Consider the following 14,640-nt stretch of genomic DNA (forward strand, 5'->3'; position numbering starts at 1 on the left):
ATAAAAATCACCGAGACCTCGTCTTTCAGTAAATAGCAAGAAAGACTTATCTCAACTGTTAGATCCTTCAGTGTTATACCACACCAGTGTCGTTTATTTCCAAAGGTAAGGAAACATGCGGACTGACACTGCAACCTTTCACGATAGGTAGTCAAAGCCTATCTAGGTTATGAAATTCTATTTCTCTTCTACAAAGGACCGACTGCGTCACCTTCTGTGAACGTCGTTCACGACCAGTCTACTATGCAGAAGAATTAGACTTATTTGATTTTTATACATTTAAATGTTTGAGAAACATCTTATAAATGCATAAGCAAACACCAATGCGATAAAATTAATTCTTCTCGCCTTGGGTTAAAAGTGGATTGTAGAGTTTATTGTATACAAGCAATTCTATCCGTGCAACATGCTCGAAATATGCTTTTCAGTATACCAATCCTAACAATGAGAAGTGTTGTTCGAGCTGCAGACGCGGAGTTGATCAAACCTAAAAAAACAAGACGTGATTTCCATGACAAATACCGATTCGAGCTACATTAGCTCACTTGAGCGAGCTTCGGAGGTTTCTTCCGACCACCGCGCCGTCAAACCCTTCTCTTGCGCTTTCTTGTGGCCCAAACCCTTTCTTCCGCGGTTCAATTTTAAGTTAATTGTTGTTTGATTTTAAGTCAATTTACCTATTTGCCCCTGTTAATGTTAAATTAGTTGTTTGATTTATCCTTTGGGACCCGACTGGCCCTTCATACCAAAATATTTATCTACTAAATTGCATATTGTATCGTATGGTTATTATCAATGGCTAACTAATTAGTAATCCCAAAATTAAGGCCATTGAATTAGGAAATCGTGGTTGAAATAATGTCAAGTGGATGATATTTTTAATTTAAAAATTATTAAATACACTTAAAGGATATTAATGTCAATTCGTATGTATTGTGGTTAAAACTAATCACTTTATCTCTCCTCAAAATCATCTTAAAACATTAAATTTATGCAACTCATTCTATTTAAATATTTTTGCATAAAAAATATAGTCAGATTAAAGGTAATTTTATAAGGATTCTAACGAGATATCAATTGCATAGGTTCTGACGATTATCGGACAATGAAATTTTATAATTTTGATTTCAAATTGTCGTATATGTTGAAAGCAGATTTTATATCAATAAATGCATCAAAAAATTTCAATATAATGCATATAAAATATCAATAAAACTGTGTTGATATTTTCGAGTACTTGTGTTGTAATTCTCATGTCACATGGAGTCTTTGTAATACGCTATGTTGATATTTTCAGGTACTTGTGTCGAAATTCTCATGTAGCAAAGTGACTATTTTACCATTTTATTGATATTTTATCTACTATTTATTGAAATCCGTGAGCTTTAATCTCATCCACTCATTTTAAGATCTAATGGTGTAGAATTAATTTTAGTTGTTGATTGGATCCTAAATGTATTTTAACATGACCCATGTATCATATATTTATACTTTATTGTATATGGAGTATCACTTATTTATAACAATAAAAAATTAAATACGGTGTTGCAAATATTATTATTACGATTTTTATTATTTAATCCTTCTTTCTTTTGGGAGATCCAAGTTGGGCATAACTTTTGTGGATGTTCAAAGATGGTAAATCCACATGCTTGATTTAACTTAACCACAGATGATTTTTCCATAAAAAGGAAACGTCAAATAACTACAATTTAGCTTCTTGAACACTAAATATTTGCAAGATAAAAGCAAAAATAAACTAAAAACATTTTCAGGAGGGATACAACAATGGTACCAAAATTTTCAGAAACTAAGGGAAAAAGGGGGGCAGCTGAGACACCATTGTGAGTAAATTAGAGAATTAGGAGCTTTTGATGTCTGTGCTGATCAATGAGACGCATACCGGCTGCATTAGAAAAGTTTTTGCCCAGATGTAGTTGTCACTTATCAACTCGAAATCATCGTACAATATTTCTAGAATTCGGTTTTTTCAAGGCTTCAACCAGCCTGTACATCCATCGATCTAGCATTCCTGCAACATTGAAAGCAACCATCGGCTCTAAGGTTTCAGATTTCAATGATAGTAATTGTATCATAATTGGTAGGAGTACAAAAAATGGACATGATGTAAATAGAAAAAATCTTATTGGGGGCTGAGGTCTCCAAGATACTAGCATGAGATAGAGACGCGGTTACAAAAAATCAACCTTTCTCATAATATACCTACAGCAGTGTTAATAGGCATACATGAACGTAGAAAGACAATCAAGGAAACAAACGGAACAGACCTGTTAAGGCAAATGTGCCACCGAGTACTGCGCAAAGACGCGTAATGAAGTGGAGAAAGCTACGACGTTCTTCCCTAATTGTCACCGTAATTGGTGACAGGTCATACAGGAAGTAAACAGCTGCATCAAACAATGCAACATGAGCCTCAAACAGCATTGCACAGAAAAGAACGAAGGATTCAAAAATGCAGAAACCATTCTTCAAATCGAGGACAAATTACCAGGCCATGCTCTATCATGCTCATGGATTGGAGAAAAGTACTCGGTGACAGAGAATTGATTTGTGGGTAAAACTTCCTTTGAAATATACTTGTATTCAGTTGGGACAATCTACATCATCAGAAAAGCAATCATTTCAAAACCTTTAAGTAATTTCAAGTTGATTAATGTGTGACATATATCCCCCACATCATAACATACACCTTCTAGAGCCGGAAAAGGGTGTGGGGAATGATAAGCCTGAATTAGTTCAAGTTAAGCAACTCAGTATCAGGAATTATGTTTGAATGCAGTGTACATCAGTCTGTAGCTAGCACAGATATATCTTCTAGGAATCAGACCATGGAAGATAATTATATTTTTAACATTGACAAAACGAGAAGACCTTCTTATTGCCCCCCCTAAAACACTATTACAAACAGAGAGTCAAAGCTGATAATATTTTAATAAAAGGGGGAAGTAGGTGGCCCGTGGGATACGTATACAACTAGCACTCTCAGATCAAAATAGCAATCCATGCTAACTGTTGTTTCTTGTCATATTGATTTTCCCTTAATGTCAAATTAAGTTCCCACACAATTTTAGGATTCTGCTGCATATTAACCCATCTAAAAACCATTTTACCATTGCATATAGACTACATTATTACGTATTTTCTCACAATCTTGTGAATATAGCACTATACAGCAGGATAGCATTATGCATATGATGTAAATGCACTCAAGTCTTTTCCTCATTTTTTACTGATGCTTGTTTCTATCTTTAATTCATTATTTTGTTTCTTGTCAACATAAAAAATACATTATAGTTTCATTATAGCTGAAAGAAGACGAACCTTGATGTAATACTTGAATGTTCCGCTTGATCCATGTAAGATTCTGGATGTGCCATCAAGTGGGTTCTCTATACCAGGATATTTGGGTCCAAAGGACAAGTCGTGAATTATATGACTCACATTGACATGAGAAGAACCTTCAAAAATCTGCAGGAAAGAAATAGATGCCATATAAATTTATTATACTGCAGAAAGTTCAAAAATGAAGTTTCACAGTTATTAAACTAAGAAAGACATAAGCTTGAGGAGAAGGACAATGGCTCCGAAAACATTACCATTTACCAGTCCAAGGAAAAGAAAGTCCTATAAAAAATTAGAAGCTAAGTGTTTTGATTGGTGAACGCCATAACTGCTTTACTAAGCAATTGCAACTATGAGCTTCCATTCAGTGGTGATATTGCAGCAGGCTCAGAGGGAGAAGATGGTTGTTATGAGTTTTTTAGCATGTCTTTCATCTGAATGAGACATGAGATAGCTAAGTAACAAATTCACTCTAGTTCACAGATTTCCTCTCTACACGAGCCTTTTAGTTGAGTCAAGTCTATCAGCCTTATAGTTCTCTTGTTAGTAGTGCTTGTGAATATTAGTCAAGCCCATTTTGTGGCTTATGTTGCTGATAACGGTAATAACTCTGGATAATCTTAGAGGACATCATTACCAAATTTTTCCATGCAATATAAACAGTCCAATAAATATTGTGAGAAGTAACACTTCAGGCACACTTCTGAGTCTTTATTATGAAACTAAAAATGCCATCACGAGGAGAAGATAAATATTTAAATACACACACATGCACATATACGCATAAGAAGATGCAGGAGCTTACTTTCTGTGCGACAAAAATGTTCAATCCATGGACTGAGATATGGAAGTTTCCAGCGACTCTTTGCACATCTAGAACACCATACACCTGCGACAGACCAAGAACTAAGGATAAAAGTGGGAAAACAACAAGCAGGGGCCATACATCGGAAACCTTGCCCACACACCCTCTTCATTACTATATTCAATGATGTAAAAATTAACGACAAATTAGGTTATTCCCCATGGCTATAGTGCTCATGCAAGCATGTCGAATTTGCTGAAGAAAATGTAAGAAAGATCACAAAGTTTAAACAGGACAAGAGCATACCCGGCAACCTTCCCCATTAGCCATTGCATGCTTCACCTTCTTAATCATTTCTTCAGCTTCTTCATCAAGATTGTGGATTTTGAATTTATGGTCGGACTCCTCATGGTGATCCTTGTGGTCATCTGATCACAATGATCACAATAAAAGATCAACAATTTTAGTAAAAATTTATACAGTAACAAGATTCTGGATCTACATTATAATATTACTATCTATAAGAAGTGGAATGAATAAAACATGATTAACATCTAAAACCCAAGCACAACCTGTCATAGACTCATAGCATAACAACAAGGTCAGACGGACCTATCATAGTAGCTTTTTAAAGCAGTGATTTCATAAATAAAATAGATTGGTTAGTGGTAACATCATAATAATTCAAGCACAAACATTTGGGAGAGACAAAAGAGCAGAGGAAAAGTGACCAAACATTTTCCAAGAAACATTATACAAATAAGCATTAAGGAAAGAAAATAACTAAATATAGCTATAATAAAAGAGATTAATTTAAGATGAACTAACCATGACCATGAGTAACATGTCCCTTCTCAACAAGGTCGTTTAAATACTCCGTGCCAATAATCTGGCCATTATGATTCAAGCGAAGCTGCAGTAAAAATTGATGTCAGCGAACTGGTGAATAAGTGTGCCAACTTTTACAACATCATCTTTGCTTACATAGTAACATAACATGGCATCATAACTTGTTAACAAGTTAATGAAATAAACAAATCGACCTACCTTCCATATATTTGTGTCAAGATCAACTTCATGCTTTCCTGACATATCGATTGCATCTACACTAAGCACTGAGTGACCAAGTAAATCTTCATTAGATAAAAGTTCTACTTAAGGGCAGTTGAGGAGAATATATTGAAAACAGAGATTAAAAAAAAACTAACCATCACATGGCAAAGATGGGAATGTCATATTTATATGGATCGGAAGTGTTTCTCCACGTTTTAAGTCTACTGACATCTGCCAAGGTCCAAAATGTCACGTTTAACCATTAACCAATAAAGTTAACTATATCCGGTCGAGCTATACTCGGTTCAGAAAATGTAGAAACCAGACAAGAGAACACTAAACAATTTATGGAGATGTAAACTGACCTGATGTACTGTATATGTCGAGAGATAATAAGTCAACTCATGCACGAACAAAGTTGCCATGATTACCAGTCCAACAATAGACACTAATGAGAAACATGAAATGGTCAAAAGTTAGTGGCAAACCTATCATCCCATTCTAAAGGAGTTAACTCAACCATCATTAAGCGTACATCGATACTATTTTTCAAATGCATAGACATAAGTTAAAGACTATAAGTGAACTGCTTATGGTGCAGCTCAATATGAGAGACTATAAAAAATTAAACATACTCATTGCTACCACATCATTCACCCATATCAAAATTAACTAACCTAATAAGAAAATAATATGTAACACATTTCTAGATCAAGCTATAAAACCCGAGGCCTCAAAGAAATTGGGCATAAAGATAGTTCACAACCTTAGCTGACCAGAAACACGACTAACTATGATAAAAAATCTATCACATTGCCCATTATACCAAACTGCAGCAAATGAAAATTTACAGGAGATGATTGGCCCATTGGCCCGTTGCTCCAACCAACTATGTTAAAATGCATTAGAAATCAAATTTGAATATTTTCCAACAAGTTACAAAGCCTTAATTTGCATACTAACGCGAACTCATTTACGGTCAGGGATAACAAATTCCACAGCATGAAAAACATGAAGCAATCTCACAGGTCGGAAGCGGATAAAACGATTCAAAAAAACTAAAAACAGCAAGGCTATATATTTTTATTTTTTGAAGGAGAAAAGATGGAAAATCGCGCACCAAAGGCCCCGGATTTTGTCTTTTGCAGCAGATGGTCCTCGGCTCTCGGGAACGCATCGATGCTTCTAAGCGCCTGCTTGAAATTACCCATCTTTTTTAGCTTTCCTCGATATCTTATCAGCCCTAATTTTCCTCCACGATCAAGCGATCATAGAATCCCCAATCTACAACACAACAGAAGAAGTAAAAACTAAAATAAGAAAATGAGGAATTCAACATAATACGATTCCGATAATCAATGAATTGTGAATGTATTGCTTAGATTCGTTGTGCAGAGAGAGAGATCACCTTGAGAAATTCGAGGAAGCCGATAAATTTCCCCCTGCAATGAGCAAATTGACAAATATATGTTGGGAGTCAAAACAGGACGACCAATGAAAAACCTTAGACCCAATGTCAAAATAATAATAATAATAATAATAATAATAATAATAATAATCCACCTCTTTAATACGTGTATATAAGTATAGGAATGTACTTAAAAAATATCACATTTTAAGTTCACAACTTCCTACTAATATAAGCCATTCGATTTAAGCTACGGACGCACATGATTGTGCCACAGCACCTGCTTGGAATTTGGTTTAATATTCATATTTATATGTACAAAGGGTAAGCTTGGAATGTACATATTCATTAGTTATACTAAATCCCTAAACTGCCATAATTTATGTGGAATAAATGGGAAGTTACAATCTTTTTTTTTACGGTTGAATTAATCATTATTCACCAAGATTTCATCTTTTCCACAGTTGAAGCAGATTTATATAATCTGTACAGTCGAATTACACAATTTAGAAATATACAATCTCCAAACTACGATATCTACAATCACAAAAGAATGGCATCAATGGAATTAGACAATTCATGCGAATGTCAATTTTTTTTGTTGATTCGCGTTTAGTCAGTGTTTTAATTCGCGCTTCGTTTTTTAACTTCTGTGATTGAATTTAAATTTCAGTTTTCGTTGGTGTTTTAATTCTAGTTTTTTTACTTCTGTGATTGAATTTTAAACCACAATAGTACAATGCAACATATATGACTTTCGATGCAATATTTGGTAGATATTATGCTATTGATATCATGTAGATTTTATGTAATGCAAATTATGTTTCTGTTTTAGTGCGGTGTGTACCTAAGTGTCCGGATGAGTTGAAGCCCGTTGTAGGAAAGAAATTCATAACTTTAGAGGATGGGATTTCATTTTACGATGCTTACGCGCGTGTGGCTGGTATTTGGTAGAAAGTTTGAAGCTAAAATTGAAACTGTATTTGCATTCACAGAGGGCGTTCAAGAGCTTCGGAAAAGCATTGAATCAGATTTTCCTGTCTTATCACTTGTTGAGAAAAAGAGCATGATTGAAGAATTCTATGGTCATCCTAGGCCAGTTGAAACTGTTGTTCATCCTCCCAAAATGGTTAGGAACAAGGGTTCATGCAGTCAAAAGAAGTCCATAAAAGTGGCAGCCATCCTGAAGGCTAGTAAACCACAACGAAGATGTGCAAAATGCAATGAATTGAGATTCCACGACTCGAGAAATTGTGGTAGACAGAGCAATGCCAAGGCGAAGGAGAAAGTTTGAAGAACAATTTTTACTTGCTGAAACTATAAAGTTTGAAGAACAGTTTTGTTTTATTATATTAAACTTGCATACGTTGGTTTAATTATGCATTTCCAAACACAATTGCATCGTACCAATGACTCTTTACAGTTTTTATAGTGCAATTCTATTTGAATTTGGATAAGTAAAATTTTTTATCTCATCATGAAATGATCATATTCATAATAGTCAATATTTGCATTACTGTCCATGCAAAGTTGCATTACAGTTAAGACAAAGTTGCATTAAAAACTGTAAAAACTGTAAAGAGTTGAATATGAAATGATCATATTCATAACAGTCAATATTTGCATTACTGTCCATGCAGAGTTGCATTATTGTCATTATAGAGTTGCATTACAGTCAAGACAAAGTTGCATTAAGAAAATTATAAAAAATGAAAAAAATCGACAATATAACACCTACACAAAATAATTGCATCCTAAATATATTTGTTTTGGCTACATACAATAGACAAATAATTGCATCACCATTAACAGATATTCGCATTGCTGTTAAAAAATTGATTCACAATTCAACTACAATAGGGCATCTCCAAGTCAAAATTAAGGATCAACTACCAGTCCAAAAAACTATTTAGTCATAAACCATTGTTTCCATCATAAACTTATAACACAAACCTAATTGCATGTTCAACAAGTATCAATTGCATTATAAGGTAAAAAGTTGCTTCGCGGCATGGTATCCAACGGATAACAACAAGCTCTTGAAAATCATAAACTCTTGTGCGTAATAATGTACGTCGCTATCATTTTCTCAACATTAATTGACCCCTTCTTCTTCCCTTCGTCATTGCACTGTTGGGTAAGATGCAGAATTTCATACATCACTGCGTTTGATTCACAAAGAGCGCTCTCTTCTCATTTTGGCTCTCAAGTATTGCAATGACAACGCATTTCTAGGAGTAAGTCCGCACTTCCATTCACTTGTTTTTTGTCCCATGAATATCTCCATGTGCCTCATTAGGTACACTCCAATGTCGACCTTGTTTGTAGTCGAATCTCATCTCCTGGACTGCATTCTTCTGCTTCGAATTATGTCTAGCAATCAAACGACTAAAATGTTCAGGAGATCTTGAAATGGTGTGATTTTATTTCCTTCCCAATATGCTGAACCTATCAGTTTCCTCATCATCTGGATTCTTTCCTTTCTGTAGCTTTAACTAAAGGTGTAAAAAAAACTCGAGTCAGACTATGATAGTAAGAAATTTTTTGAAGTAAACAAAGTATCTCAATAATTAAGCAACATATCGAATAGCTCAAGCAAAACTTGCCGTAGCCAAATTAAGCATAGTTAAGAACGAAGTAAGCAATCTTTTGTAAAAAAAAGCAACATTTCGAATAGCTCAATCAAAACTTTTCAATATACAAAACATCAAATAAATATAAGCACGTTTAACAAGAAATTAAGTAGATTTTCGAATAGAATAAGCAAAATACACAACAAATTAAGCAATGTACAGAATAAGAAATAAGCAACTTGTTGTAGCCAAAATAAGCATATTTTAGCACAAAGTAAGCAATCTTTTGTACAAAATAAGCAACATATCGAATAGCTTAAGCAAAACTTTTCAACACATAAATATCACCCAACAATAAGCACATTAAACAAGAAATTAAGCAAACAAAAAACAGAATTACGCAACAAATTCTTAAACAAATTAATCAAAATCTCGCAGAAATTAAGCAAATGATTAATTAAATACAGCAAACCGAATACAACACTAAGCAACTACCGGGCATCAAATCCAATATATCTATCGAATACTCCAACAAATTAAGCAACTACCAGACACCATTAACCGAACAATCATCAATCACAAACAACTGGAAGTTGAAACTCACTCCTTACGGAACAATTATCAACAAAATCGACCATGAACACTAAATTAGATACTTTTTAAAATATTGAAAAAGACCCTAAATTTCCAGAACAAGATCAAGAAACCAAAATTTTCTGAACAAAAAACAAGAAACCAAAAACTCTAGTAACTTACCATTTTCCATAAGTTTCTCCGGTGTAAGCCGCTAGGGGGTTCGAATCAATGAAAGTAGCCGTCGTAATAAATCTATTGTCGCTACTAGGAAGAGATGCAACTTCAATTCTCAATTTCATGATCTTCTTTCGCTGGTTTTGTGGAAAGCGGCGAGATGAAGCTAGGGTTTTGGAATGATTGGTGATATGTGAGTGTTTTCTGAGGGAGTTGAATAATTTGGGGAGAGAGTTGAGAGGTTGCAATTGAATGTGAGTAGACTGATCGTGTATGGAAGGCCGCTTAAATCTCGCTCCTTCTATTTCAGAGTAGGCGTTCTTATTAGGAGCTGACAAGTTTACCCTCCTATGCAACAAAAATGTTGTCCAATGCAACTCAAGTTGATGAAATCTACACCCCATATTTCTAAATCTAATGGCTCCTATAGGAAGGATGTTGTATCTACAAGAATATAGGGATGCATTTCAGAGAGTTGAGAGGTTGCAATTGAATGTGAATAGACTGATTGTGTATGGAATGACCGCTTAAATCTCGCTCCTTCTATTTTAGAGTAAGCATTCTTATTAAGAACTGACAATTCTACCCTCCTATGCAACTAAAATGTTGTCCAATTCAACTTGAGTTGATGAAATCTACAACCCATATTTCTAAATCTAATGAAATCTACAACCCATATTTCTAAATCTACAAGAATATAGGGAGTGTAGTGCTCCACGTTAAGTATATTATTACATCCGTCTCAATTTAATCAATTTGTAACAATTTTTTTATACCATTTCAATATGACTAAGTCTTTTCTTTTCTTTTCTTTTCTTTTCTCTGTGGAGACGGGCATGTTCACGCTCTCCCACGCGCCGCCGCGTCTCTCTTTCGCTGGAACTTTCCAGAAGAGTGGGGGCCTAGCCAAATCTCCGTCCCGCCTCTTTCACAGCCTTTCCGTCGGATCGCCGCCTCTCAAGGTGCTTAGTTTCCCGGAATTGTTTTTGTAATCGATGCTACTGTTTCCGATTAAGTATTTCAGCTGAAAGAAGCTGAATTCTTATGAGATGTTCAAATTGAAATAGTTTTTGGCAATTGGCAAAGTTAATGACACTTTATACTACTGAAAAGTTCATGAGTATTTTCATAGTAATTGATAATAGTATGCATAGTGGAGTAGTATTTTCTCCAGTCTTCTCCCTTTTAAAGGGATATGAATCAAATTGTAGAAGTTATTAGCGCATTTGGGATATCCGAAGCTCTAATCCGTCTTAGTAAACAATGAATTGCCTCTCAAGATACTGTTATACTTTCCTGGAGTTGTTTTCATATTCAATTGCGTTGTTTTCGATGAAGTATTTCAGTTGAAAGAAGCTGAATTCGTATGAGATGTTCAAATTGCGGTTGGTGCATAGTGAAATTGAAATAGGTTGTGGCAATTGGCAAAGTCGATGACACTGTATATTTCTGAAATGTTGCTTCTATTCAGGGGGAAATTAAGTTTCACAATTGATAATATGCATAATTGAGTCTGGAGTATTTTTTATTGCTAGTTTTTTTCCAATCCTATCCCTTTCAATGGGATATGAATCAAATTGTAGAAACTATAAAGCGCATTGTGATATCCCAAAGTTTTAATCTGTCTTAGTAAATAATGAATTGAGATGACTTTGATCCCTAGTGTAAACGATCCTCGTGAATGGCAATGCATTTTGTAATATTGGAGTTGATTGAAAAGAAGCTGTTTCGAAGAAAGTAGGGGGTTTGAACTTTGTTGAAGAGTTGAACATTTATGTAGGCAATAGCATAGGCTGACAACGAATTTTCTGATGATACACTCAAGTTCATTGTGAACTAGAGTTTCGGTTCACTAGAAAGTGCCGCTTGCGTTTGAATTAACATGAGAAATTTGTTTAAGTTCAGCAAAACAGCTTCTTTGCTGCATTTGTGGCATAATGATAGAAGTGGTGCTAGCTTCAATCATTTGAGTCGTCACATATTCTTTACTGATGCTTCCATTACTGAAATAAGTGGACCAGTTGTAAACTACTGAGATTTAAGTTACTAGTCGCATAAGCTATTCAAGAATATTGAATATTCCTTTATATGTAAGTTTGGGCTCAGTGAGCTATTGTTACATTTATGTATCTGCTTTTATGATAAGCAGGACTTGAGTGATGAAGGGGAAGATGGTAGAATGCTCCCTTCTCTTGGATACAAATGGTGCTTGATAATCTCTTACGATGGCACCCGTTTTTCAGGTTACTCTTACTTCGTTTTATTGTTATCTTAACCTTTACTTCTGGTTTTCTTGATTTCTGCCACTGTATGAATCATTTGATTCTTGATTTTAACCTTGAAGCTTGTCATGGACTTAATGTTGTAGTTGACATGTTTCGGTGGTATTGAGTTCAAATTCCTCCCTCTTAACTCTTGGCTGTCCTTTTTTTATTGTAGGATGGCAATATCAAACGTCAACCCCAACTGTACAATGTTTACTGGAAGAGGCTCTAATTCGAATTACAAAATTAGAACGTGATCACCTCTGCGTTGTTGGTGCAGGCCGAACAGATGCAGGAGTCCATGCCTGGGGTCAGGTCTCTTTTCTTTTATGGATATCTCATCAATACAAAACATTATTCTTCGAAAAAAATTGACTTCGAATAAATTTTTACATAGGTGGCACACTTCACCACACCTTTCAATTATGACTGCTTAGCCGGTGTTCACAAAGCACTAAATGGTCTTCTCCCTCCCGATATCAGAATCAGAGAGATGAGATCTGTCCCACCTGAATTTCACGCGCGCTTTTCTGTTACAAGCAAGATTTACAATTACAGAATTTACAACGACACCATCATGGATCCATTTCTGAGGCTCCATGTGTACCACAGTACTTACAAACTCAATCCTGCTGCCATGAGGGATGCTGCAAAGAATTTTGTAGGGAAGCATGACTTCTCTGCTTTTGCTAATACTTCGCGCAATGATAGGATACCAAATCCGGTCAAGAATATCTTCCGCTTTGATGTGATTGAGACGGTACTGCATGATTCCCCACTAATTTTACCTCCTTATTTTCTTTTCTGGAATGAACATAAAGTATTGTGGGCCTTGTAAAATAGATCGGATAGAAAATTTATCTTGCCATCGTTTGCTTCTCAATTTCAAGCACCAAATTATTAGAATGAATATAGTATGAGATTACTTGCATCCAAAGTTCATTATGGCTATAACTTTCAAATGGCAAAATCTAGAGCATTGATTCTTCACTAGCTTTGCTTTATTCAGTTTGCTCATTTTCTTTGATGATCGTTTTGCTATAGTGAGGCTTAACCAACCTCTGTTTTGCAGGGACCTGTGTTGCACCTTGAAGTTGAAGGAACAGGTTTTCTATACAGACAAGTTCGGAATATGGTACACTGCGTTTATAACTTCTATGTGTCTTTAATCTGTTGGATTCTGTTAGAAATGAGCCCACTCGTTTGGCCTTTAACAGTCATTGTTGCTTCTCATCCTATTGCAGGTCGCGTTGTTGCTTCAAGTCGGGAGAGAGGCCGTTCCACCTGACATCGTCTCCAATATCTTGGCATCTCGTGACAGGAAGGAGTTGGCCAAATTTACCTTGGCAGTTCCTCCTCATGGTTTGTGCCTTCATGCTGTCAACTACAACGAGGATCAACTTCAGCTTCCCTCGGGTTGCCCTGCAACGAGCCGGGGTAGGCACCATACTATAAGCAAATGTAAGCTCCCATACTATTGATCAACACATTCTTGAATTGAGGGAGTTAATTGATGCATCATGGATTCTTGAATATGTGTATATGCATATTTGTGTGCTTTATTTCTAATTTGATTTTATACAATGATAATGGTGTGAGAAATTTTATGATTCAATCGAGAAATCGATTTATACACTACTATTGATCAAAATTTTCAACTAGGAAATTATTACTTTACACTCTTACTGTAATAAATTATGATGGGTAGATAAGGACCCATGAAATCAAACACAAATATACAAAAATAGTACTATATAAAAAAGTTTTTTTAAATCCAATAAAAAAACAGAACTACTCCTATAATTATCATCAATTTTTTTCCTTTTTCATTCCTCACCAACTTAAACCTCGTCATTTCCTTTTTTTTTTTTTTCTATATCCTATCGTTATTTAGAGTTTTTTCAGTTTTCTGGAGTACTTTTCTTCTTTCCTCTTGCTTCTACTACGAAATTATCTCTCCCACCTCCCCAATTCACCCTGCAGCTCCAAGCTTTCCTCTCTTTTGACTTTTTTGAACTCAGAAACTCATCTCCCCAATCTCTCCTCCATTTCTTTACCAAATTGAAGCTCCACATATTTACTAAATCAATCTTCTGCTTCTTTGCTCAAATTCTATCTTTTTGCTCACTCACTCAGATTTTTTTTCTTTTCTAAACACAACATCATGCCTCCACAATCCAATTCACCCAAATCCGGAATTTTGACGCTGGCACCAGAATTTTCCCCAAATTCCCGACTCTTTTTGAATTCGATATCTCAACAATTTCCCTTTAACTAAACGTTTCTAGAGTATTCGTCCAATATTTCGTATCAAGTAGGCGGCAAAGCCACAGAAAAATCAGAGCAAAGACAAAAAAAATTTACTACTCCATATTATTTAAAGTGAATCTGAAAATAACAAATAGAGATCAAGATTGGCTTTAG

The 14,640-nt window shown here is 35.2% G+C and overlaps 2 protein-coding genes and 1 long non-coding RNA gene across 4 annotated transcripts; 1 reads left to right on the top strand and 2 right to left on the bottom strand.

Annotated features, from left to right (window-relative positions):
• Window positions 1-1,656: 1,656 nt before the first annotated feature.
• LOC121759449 (endoplasmic reticulum-Golgi intermediate compartment protein 3-like) lies at window positions 1,657-6,743 on the bottom strand. Its single transcript, XM_042155025.1, has 12 exons — window positions 6,630-6,743; window positions 6,342-6,505; window positions 5,587-5,669; window positions 5,377-5,452; window positions 5,216-5,283; window positions 4,997-5,081; window positions 4,475-4,596; window positions 4,169-4,252; window positions 3,343-3,489; window positions 2,510-2,618; window positions 2,289-2,408; window positions 1,657-2,032 (listed from the first exon to the last, which is right to left on the bottom strand). Exons 2-12 carry the CDS (start codon window positions 6,430-6,432, stop codon window positions 1,959-1,961), a joined length of 1,059 nt encoding a protein of 352 aa, XP_042010959.1. The 5' UTR covers window positions 6,433-6,505; window positions 6,630-6,743; the 3' UTR covers window positions 1,657-1,958.
• A 1,680-nt stretch (window positions 6,744-8,423) lies between these two features.
• LOC121758117 lies at window positions 8,424-10,504 on the bottom strand. Its single transcript, XR_006041337.1, has 2 exons — window positions 9,959-10,504; window positions 8,424-9,124 (listed from the first exon to the last, which is right to left on the bottom strand). It is a non-coding gene; the product is annotated as an uncharacterized LOC121758117 (long non-coding RNA).
• Window positions 10,505-10,560: 56 nt separating this feature from the next.
• LOC121758115 (tRNA pseudouridine synthase A 1-like) lies at window positions 10,561-13,867 on the top strand. 2 transcript variants are annotated; one of them, XM_042153551.1, is made up of 7 exons: window positions 10,561-10,675; window positions 10,783-10,914; window positions 12,102-12,195; window positions 12,392-12,531; window positions 12,614-12,976; window positions 13,289-13,351; window positions 13,461-13,867. In XM_042153551.1, exons 2-7 carry the CDS (start codon window positions 10,789-10,791, stop codon window positions 13,695-13,697), a joined length of 1,023 nt encoding a protein of 340 aa, XP_042009485.1. In that variant the 5' UTR covers window positions 10,561-10,675; window positions 10,783-10,788; the 3' UTR covers window positions 13,698-13,867. The 2 variants fall into 2 exon arrangements, with proteins under 2 accessions (XP_042009485.1, XP_042009484.1); XM_042153550.1 differs by lacking the exon at window positions 10,561-10,675 and having other exon boundaries at window positions 10,702-10,914.
• The last annotated feature ends 773 nt before the right edge of the window (window positions 13,868-14,640 follow it).

This window comes from Salvia splendens, chromosome 12 (genome assembly GCF_004379255.2).
Source record: "Salvia splendens isolate huo1 chromosome 12, SspV2, whole genome shotgun sequence".
Classification (NCBI taxonomy): domain Eukaryota; kingdom Viridiplantae; phylum Streptophyta; class Magnoliopsida; order Lamiales; family Lamiaceae; genus Salvia; species Salvia splendens.